The sequence below is a fragment of the Puma concolor genome, chromosome D2 (assembly GCF_028749965.1).
Source record: "Puma concolor isolate L17-30 chromosome D2, mPumCon1.1.hap2, whole genome shotgun sequence".
NCBI lineage: Eukaryota > Metazoa > Chordata > Mammalia > Carnivora > Felidae > Puma > Puma concolor.
In genome coordinates, this window is record NC_141677.1 from 21,956,519 (window position 1) to 21,965,944 (window position 9,426).

At 41.8% G+C, this 9,426-nt stretch overlaps 1 protein-coding gene across 4 annotated transcripts in view; it reads right to left on the reverse strand.

The window, feature by feature from the left end:
• FAM13C (family with sequence similarity 13 member C) overlaps positions 1-8,721 on the reverse strand; it is a 169,089-nt gene extending 160,368 nt beyond the window's left edge. For 2 of the 4 annotated variants that reach the window (XM_025917976.2, XM_025917975.2), the window contains exons 1-2: positions 7,978-8,147; positions 800-856 (exon numbers count right to left, since the gene is read on the reverse strand). In XM_025917976.2, the coding sequence (XP_025773761.2) occupies positions 800-856; positions 7,978-8,039 (119 nt within the window). In that variant the 5' untranslated portion in view covers positions 8,040-8,147. The other 2 variants (XM_086679752.1, XM_086679753.1) reach the window with 2 other exon arrangements.
• Positions 8,722-9,426: the final 705 nt, after the last annotated feature.

Consider the following 9,426-nt stretch of genomic DNA (forward strand, 5'->3'; position numbering starts at 1 on the left):
TATATCACACACACACACACACACACACACACACACACACGTCATGTGCTATTGTAATTTTCTTTAGGAATCCATCCCAGAAACCTCTCTGGGCTATTTGGTCCTTCTAAATGAATCCTCTGTTCACGCTAGTAAAATGTACTTGATGCACTGTAGCATCATCATCTATATTGACCGGTTTCTGGCACAAAAAAATAGGCCTTCAACAATTGTTTGTTATCTAACAAACGGACTTGAGAGTCAGAGAGACCTGAGTCCAAATTCTGCTTCATGGTAGCTATGTTAGCTTGGATGAGCTATAATCCCTCTGAGCCTCAGTTTCCCTACTACCAGATAAAGAGAGAAACATCAGCCTCCTTTCGGTTGTTTGGATTAAATAATAAAATGTACATGAAAGTGCTCTGAACAAGCAAATATGGAAGAAAGTTAACTGTGAAGGTTTTGCCATACCATGAACCCCTCGATGACCAGGACCATACTCCAAACATTTGATGACATGTTTGGTGAAGAAATCTATAATCTCTTCCACAGGCTCTATGATGGGAACATTGAGATGGTATAATCAATATTTAATTCAGTAAGCATTTAATTAGCATTCCCCATATGAAGGCACTGCCTGGGTACTAAGGGGAGCATCCCAAAACTGGACAAGACAAAACTTCCTTTAAGAACTGATAGTTTATTAGAAGAACTTACACACAAGAACAAGTGACTGTAATTCAAAGAGGAAACAAAGGAGCCTAGACCCAAATGATTTCTGTCCTTCATAATTAAGAACCAGGCAATTTGTGCGTCATACCTGAGACTGGAGCAATCAGTCTGATCTTCATGTAGGGAGACTGTGTCTTCGTCACACCTGGAGAGAGGGAACAAAACCACATCAGATCCAGCAGTCTGTAGCAGCAGAAGCAGCAAGAGTCTAAATTATCTTCGATTAGTTCGGTAAACTAAAAAATAGAACAACCCTCACCACTCTCTCTCTCTCAAACTAGCTCCAATTCCCAGCATGTGTACCAGGTAATGACACCAATGTTGTCATATGTGATCATACCTCAGAACTAGAGGTAACACTCCTTTATGATCCACTGCTCTGAATCACCTAAACTAACAAGATTTTGGCAAGGACTGAAGTGTTCAAAGCACTTGAGGGACATCTAACACCAAGATTGGTGGATTATTCTTGGCTCAAATGCACTGCCTCTTGAAATTTCCTCTGCCTCAGGCAATCATAAACCACATCAGCTTCCATTTGGCTTCCTTCATTGGCCTCCAGACTTTCTCAGTCCCCTTCCTTATCACAAAACTTCTGGAATAACCTGGTGAAAAATTCGTGGCTCCTCTAAATGAAAAGTCTTCTGTGTTCAACACTGCCTGAGGGAATCTAGAGCAAGACTACTCTCCCACTCTAGTGTAGGAGGGAGCCTTTGTTCCTGTTCTCAGCCCTTCCTATCTCTAGCCTGGAATGCTTTTCCATCTCCAACTCCTACTTATCCTTCACTTGCCCAAATGAAGTCTTATGAGCTCCATGAACCAAGTTCACCCACAGGCCACATTCCTACTTTAACCTTGATACATAAATGTTTACTCTTCATTCTGAGGTTTGGGTAACCAACTGTATCTTGCCTCACACTGCTCTGTAATTCCTTCATACCTCTGAGCTCTTTTAATTAGTTATTAATTCCTTGAGAAGAAATGATATTTTTTTCTAGATAAACCGCCACAGTGCCCACAGTGTTACCCCAAAGTAGGCATCCAATAAGTGTTTGAATACAATCATTAGCTCTGGCCCCTCAGCAAGACTGGAAATAATTTAACAAACATTTATGGAACATTTGCTATCTTTCAGGTATTTATTAGGCATTGGAGGTGTGCTTCTCAAACTCTTTGGGATTTAGGACTGACCAGTTTGTTTTCTATTTCCAATCCACTATGGTAGTTTGGTAAAAATGCCACAGGAATGCCAAATTCCCATAAAATATTAAATTCTTACTCCCTATTTCTGTACTTTCCTTGTCTCAGACAAGTTACAAACAATTTTGGGGCCCATACTTTTAGTAGCACTACTTCTAAAGGACACAAAGTTGAAAAAGTCCTCCACCCTGCTCTGAGAGATTCACAATGTAATGAGTAGACAAAAATAAATAAATACATACATATGTAATATCACCATAATATAATAATAATATTCATACTTTATGAAATCATTTATAATTTTTAAATATTCCTTGCTTGCAATGGTATATAACTTGTCCACAGAACAAATTGATGAAAGCTCCAGTCCTCTTCCCTCACAATCCCTTTTAAATTATGGGTTTTTTTGGGGCGCCTGGGCGGCGCAGTCGGTTAAGCGTCTGACTTCAGCCAGGTCATGATCTCACGGTTCGTGAGTTCGAGCCCCGCGTCAGGCTCTGGGCTGATGGCTCGGAGCCTGGAGCCTGTTTCCGATTCTGTGTCTCCCTCTCTCTCTGCCCCTCCCCCGTTCATGCTCTGTCTCTCTCTGTCCCAAAAATAAATAAAAATGTTGAAAAAAAAATGAAAAAAAAAATAAATAAATTATGGGTTTTTTTTTTAAATGAATTAAAACAAAGGCTACATAGATTCTAACTCTCTCTGCCTGTTGAAATATTTTATTCCTATTGGCAGTTAAAAAGAAAAATCGGTCGACTTAATACAGTGCTCTTCTTAACAAAATAATTAAATTTTCTTGCTTTCTCATGTTTTTGACTGTCAGTAAGCCACTCAATCCACCTCATGTAAACAACAATTGAATTCATAAGCATTGCCTTATTCTCCTCCATCAGAGACATTCACTTTAATAGATCATCTAAGCTTTGTAATTTGAATGAAAAATGTTTCCCAATGAAAGTAATATTGCAAAATAGAAAAACCAGTGACAAACAGAAACCTAGAATTTTTGCTTCCAAAGAACTAAGGTTCAATCGGAGTTTCAACCCTAGAGCTCAACAATACCTATTGTTTGGGAATTTGGCAAGAACATATTTTTCTCCCCCTCACTTGATTTACTAACTTTTCTTTTCAAAGTACAATTAGGTAAAAATGGAAACTCAGCACCAGAACATACAAAGTTGCACATGCTTTTTTAAGTATGAGGCCAGATCCTGATTAGCTGATCCAATTTTAAGGCCTATTGAATGATTTCAGTAGCCCCTCAAGGAAACACAATTCCTAGGTCACAGATACAGCAATGAAATAGATCTGTGTACTGGCTTACACGAACACATATACAAGCTTTTTAGTCCAGTTGGATTTTACTTTTGCTTTGATGAAGACCATTAAGTTTTATTGAATTAACATCTCCTTTGTGACTCTTCTGATGATTCCTTGAGCAGGAGCCCCCTGTATAATGTTGAACCAACTGTAAAACTGGATTCCACAGTGGAACCCATATCCAGATATCCCCATTCCTGTAAGAAAACAAGCTCAGACTAAGTACCCTACTGGTCTTGGGCATGGCATTTTCTTACTATATTATAGCTCCACTACAGGAATTTAAAGACCAGTCACTTTAATGATCTCCTTAAATATTCAAAACTTGGCATCTTCTACGTGCAATGCTTTTCAAAATGTAAACTGTGACCTATTAGTAGGTCTTGAAATTAGATAGCAGCTACCAGCATGCTGTTATTGTTGTTAGAGAAATAGAATACAACATAGCAGTATCATAAGGTTTAAGTGTTATTTCACAGAACTTATTTAAATAAGTCATGTATATATGTGTGTGCTGGATTGCGTTATAAAATGTTTTTCTTGGGGCGCCTGGGTGGCGCAGTCGGTTAAGCGTCCGACTTCAGCCAGGTCACGATCTCGCAGTCCATGAGTTCGAGCCCCGCGTCAGGCTCTGGGCTGATGGCTCAGAGCCTGGAGCCTGTTTCCGATTCTGTGTCTCCCTCTCTCTCTGCCCCTCCCCCGTTCATGCTCTGTCTCTCTCTATCCCAAAAATAAATAAACGTTGAAAAAAAAAATTTAAAAATAAAATGTTTTTCTTGGGGCGCCTGGATGGCTCAGTCAGTTGAGCATCCAGATTCTTGATTTTGGCTAAGGTCATGATCTCAAGGTCATGAGATCTCTCTTATGAGAATCATAAGATTCTCTCTCTCTCTCTCTCTCTGCCCCTCCCCTGCTCATTCTCTCTCTCTGTCTCTGTCTTTCTCTTTAAAATAAAATAAAATAAAATAAAATAAAATAAAATAATAAAATAAAATGTTTTTCTTACTACTCTTTGTAGTTAAAAAAAAATGTGAACAACACCTCTATTAGATGACTTCCTTTGAAGTCTCATCAACTAGGGTCTAAGTCCCCGAGTTCTTGATTTGTTGTTACCCAGACAATATATGGATAATTTGTCCTTGCAATCACTTATTTGTGAAATGCTCAGGGTTGTTACCTTTTTCCCTCTCGGAGTTTTATTCCCTCTATCAATCACAAACAAGAAAATCTTATGTGGGACTTTACCTTCACTGCTTACCTTCTTTTTCATAGCATCTCAGCTAAGCCTGCCAATGCAATCAGGTAAGGGCCACCTTCACACAAGAGGTGAAGGAATTGCCCAAGTCCAATGTGGAAGGCAATGGTCCCTGTGGTATTTCTGCTCCACCATACTGAGCCTACCAAATAGTCTCTTTAGTTTATATTCCAGAGGCTCGCAAAAGGAGAATGACTTGTTTCTTAGAATAATGGTGGGGAAAGAAGTGTCCATGAGAGGTTCTTTTTATTGACTTGGGGTAAATGAGAAGAGAGGCCTCAGATTGGTTATTAGATAAAATGTGGTTGTGCCAAGAAGGAGACTCCCATTCACGCAGTAGTCCTGTGTTCCCTGAGAGCAAAGGTGCAGAGGTGCAGCCTGAAATCCTATGGGATTTCTCAGTGTGTCTCCAGAACCATTTGCATTAGCATTCTTTGGGATCCTGATTAAAAGGGCAGGCTTGGGCCCTACTAGCACCTCAGTGTCACTAGATAGGCTAGCTCCCTGAAGGTGAGGCCCAGGAATGTGAATTTTCAAACCAGACTGCCTTCTCAAACACACACAAACATAACTAACACTGACTTAAAAGTTTACAAAGCCCATCACTGGGCTGACTCCAATATAATCACCAATCGTAGGTTCCCATTTTGGGATAAAGTGTGGGAAACTGAATCTTGTACATGTTTCTTTTTTTTTAATTTTTTTTTTATGTTTATTTATTTTTGAGACAGAGAGAGACAGAGCATGAATGGGGGAGGGTCAGAGAGAGGGAGACACAGAATTGAAACAGGCTCCAGGCTCTGAGCTGTCAGCACAGAGCCCGACACGGGGCTCGAACTCACGGACTGTGAGATCATGACCTGAGCCGAAGTCGGCTGCTTAACCAACTGAGCCACCCAGGCTCCCCTCTTGTACATGTTTCAATGTCCTTCCCCAGTTCATACTGATGATCAGTTTTGAGAACCACTACTTCAGATGATAACTAATTCATTGCAGAATGCATTTGCTGGCCAGGCTTCATTTCATATAGCAACGTAGCCAGAGCAACATAGGAAATGACCATGGAAAAATAGATAAAAGGACCCTGCAGATACAGAAGCGAAGTCCAAGGCCATTCTGATCTTGGAAGAATTTGGGTATAAAAAGAAACTGAATTGGTTCAGAACTGCACAAACAGTGCCAGGCCTGGGAAAAAACCGAGAAGAGAATAAAATCCGTCCTTAAGTCCCTCCCAATTTCCCTTCCCTTTGACTCTTAAGAGACCCCCAGGAGGCCAAGCTCACCCCTACCGGGCTAGACTACCTGATAACATAAATGATATTAAAGTGTTAATGACAACTTGAATCTGCCTCCCAGGGGCACAGACTTTTTAATTTCCATTTTAATAAGGGTCACCACCAGAGGCCTTCATGCAAAAAAAATCATCTCTGGGTGCAATTTCAGATACAAAAAAAAAAGTGAGTGTGGGTAGGAGGAAGTAGGAGGGATAGGGGCAGGAGGGAAGGAAGTTTGTATGTATCCAGAACATACAAGGAGACAAGTGCCTCCTCTGTGTATGTTAAGACCACTCCCAAATATTTACTGAGCACCTGCTACATCTAATTCTCAGGATAGCGATCCTGGTCCTGTTGGCTTTGGGGTAATGCCAAAAAACCAAGGAAAATGTTTTGTATTCCTGATGAAAGGAGAAAATGTTACACTAGACAATAACTAGTTTTCAGTGACCCTACTTTGTGCTGTGTGACACCTATGAAGCTTTTGGTATTTTTAAATATACTCCTTTCATTTTTAGATTAGCCAGATGGCATTCCAATTGTCACTCAGGGCCTTATAAAATAAATCACTGTCACCTCTCTGAAAACAACAACAGGATCTTATGCAATCAGAACTCCTTGAGGAGTATCCAAAGAAAAAGTACCAGACTTTTCCCACAGTTAAGTGTAAAACCTTTTTTAAAAAAATGTCCATGTGAAATCTGGAACTGAGTATCTCATTTTGAAGCCCCTATGTCTGAGGCTGACTCTAGGGATTCAGCCACACAGGGCTCCCAAGAATCAGGCACAGAAAGCACTTGGTGCCTATAAGCACAGCAAAGGGAGGAGAGCACCACCTGTGAACCCGAACCAGGAAGTCACGGCCTATCTTTGGCATGCATACCTCAGCACACGTTCCCTCCTCCTCTCTCCGGCTTTTAGAAAACCAAAGTTGCAGCAATCTCATTAACAGATGCTGGCCCCAGTGAGTATTTTATATGGCATCTTGTAAAGTCAACCCTGGATTGTTGTTTTTTTAAGTAACTCCAGTTAAGTGAGCCCAAAGCTTGACAATAAGAGAGCAGCATATCCAAACGCAGAAACAAAAGATGTGGGAAACCATGGGACCTGGGAAGTCCTGTAGAATCTTACCCTTCCATCACCAAGTCATTATGACTGTGGTAAAACTTGACACTCATGTATCTATTCCCACATTTATTTGCCTTTTAGGAAATTTTAGCAAACAGTTCCAGAGTTACTGGGCTTTTCTATATCAAACCTGCAGCATTTTTTAAACATAGGTGAGTATACAGCCTTATACATCCCTTTTTCCTGAACAGCTGCTGAGTGACTTTACCAAAAGGTCCCAGAAGTAAACATCATGAGTTAGCCTAGAAAGACTGCTAAATGCAGTGTAGATACTTCATATAATGTATATATGTAAATGTTATGCAAATTACATATAATATTAGTATAACATACTACCTACTAATTTGTAACATATATGTATAGTATAATATTAGGAAAACATCCCATTAGGAAGGGATGACAAGAATTAAAACCATGAACTATATCTAATAAAAAATACTATGACTGCTGGCCTTGAGTAAAATACTATACTCCTTCATTCCATGTTTAAATTATGTTAGTTGCCCCGATCAGCAGCTTTAGCCATAGGACAAGATGGTTTATTCCTCCTATAGCCACATCTTTGAGGTCAGAAGACAAAAAATGATGAAGGGCACGCAGAAAAGTTCACTGTGTCTTAAAAATCTGTAGACAAGACAGGGTAAGAATAAGTTTAACCTGTTTACCACATGCTAGAATTCAACTCAAGTCATTTCACATCTATCTTCTATTTGTTGTAAATGTATACAGCATGCTCCGTGAAAACTGACACCAATGTTGGCAAAATAAAACAAAGCTTCCTTTTGACATGTCAAATACATTTTTTTTTTTTTAATTTGAGCTCCAAGAATACATATCTTAGAGCACTGAGCTCCTGCAAGCAATTAGCTTGTTATGATATCTCCCCCCATAGCTGCTAAAAGGCTGATTTCAACCTGTAAAGATTTCTGGGCCCCATCATCAGTCAGCACCTCTCCCGGTCTTCAGAGCCCAGATTACAAGAGACAATGCATCTAATACGAAAAGCGGCGGGGGACGGTGGAAGATACCTTCACGATAGTTGCTTCCAGAGAAAGGCATGCAAGTGTTATTTTAACAGCAAGAATCACTTACTCTGTTACAGCGGTGCTGCTGAAGGAATTATCCTGAAGGCTGAAACAGAAACAAGAAAACATCAGCCAAGTCCGGCCGGGGAGCCGTCTCCCTGATTGCTCTCCGGGAGTTAGAGCACACACACAAACATGGCATTGCAAGGCAAGTCTCAGGGCTCGCCCGGCACGCTCGCTCTACCTTGGGCTGCTGTCTGCACATGCTCGTAACGACACCCCCAGCTGGGGCCCAGCCGCACGGGCGAACCACAAAGCCCAGCAGCCCGCGAGGCTGTGGGGACAGAGCTGGGCGGGGCGCGGTGGCGGAGCTGGCCCTGGGCCCCGGGCCCCCCAGGATCCGCGCAAAGAGTGCCTGGAGAGTTACCGGACCTCAACCTCGCCGGCCCCGCACCTCGTTTAGTCCAGGCCTCTGGGTACCAGCCACCCCGGGCTGGCAGTGGGAAAGCCCAGCCGTTTCTGCCTAGGTGCTGAAATCGCTGGGGGACTTGCTTTCTTCCAGACGTCTCCTGCCAATTTTACAGAGCTACCCCCTCTAGGGATGGAGGCTCGCAGAAATTCATCCGTCAGGAGGGAACGACGATGGAGAAGAGGACATAGCTGTTGTTTTTGCTGTGTGTGTGTGTGTGTGTGTGTGTGTGTGTGTGTGTTGCTTTTTATTGCCCTGCATTTGAAGGAGGGCTCACTGCATCACACCCGCTTGGTCTGCACTGTCATTTCAGTCTCAGAGAGGAAGCGCCCAGCTTCTTGAGGACAGGGCTATGAATGAACCCACGCAGGGCCAGTGGAGAATTTATTCCAGGCGGTACTGGGGACTGGAGGGCCGTGCAAGGGGTGGGATGTGCTGTGCCCAGAGTAGCCCCTCTGAGTGCCACTCCCAAGCACCCTTACAAAGGGCGAGAGATGGAATCCACAAATGGGGGAAGGGAAGGCTGTCAGGCCTCCATTTGCTTCATTCCCCTGGGAATATTTGTCCTGCCCTCTTTCCATTGTTCTTTTCTTCTGCCAACTTGACCTTGATATGAAATGAACAGTCATCTGTGAAAGATTCTTATTTTGATTTTCGAATTAAGTAAATTCCCCAGCCACCCCCCCCTTAACCTCTCCACTCGCAGAAGCAGCTGAGATGGTATGTTTTAAATATGGTATTTATGGTATGTTCAAACTATATCAGGCGATGAGTTAATTTATAACACAACAACAACCTCAAATTTTTACTTTTGGTTAATTAGAAAAATTACCCAAAATTTGGTAATAAGGGGGAAGAGCATTACCTCAGTATCACACTGAGACTTTGTTTTACAGGTCCACCCAAGGACTACTTAATTCTCTAGGAAAATGTACTTGTGTGTGACGTTGCTGTTCACTATTGGTTAGACCTCAGATGCTGGAGTTTCCTGTTAAGTTGTACATTTTGTCCAATCTATCCAGAGGAAAAGATAACCTAAATGTTTAT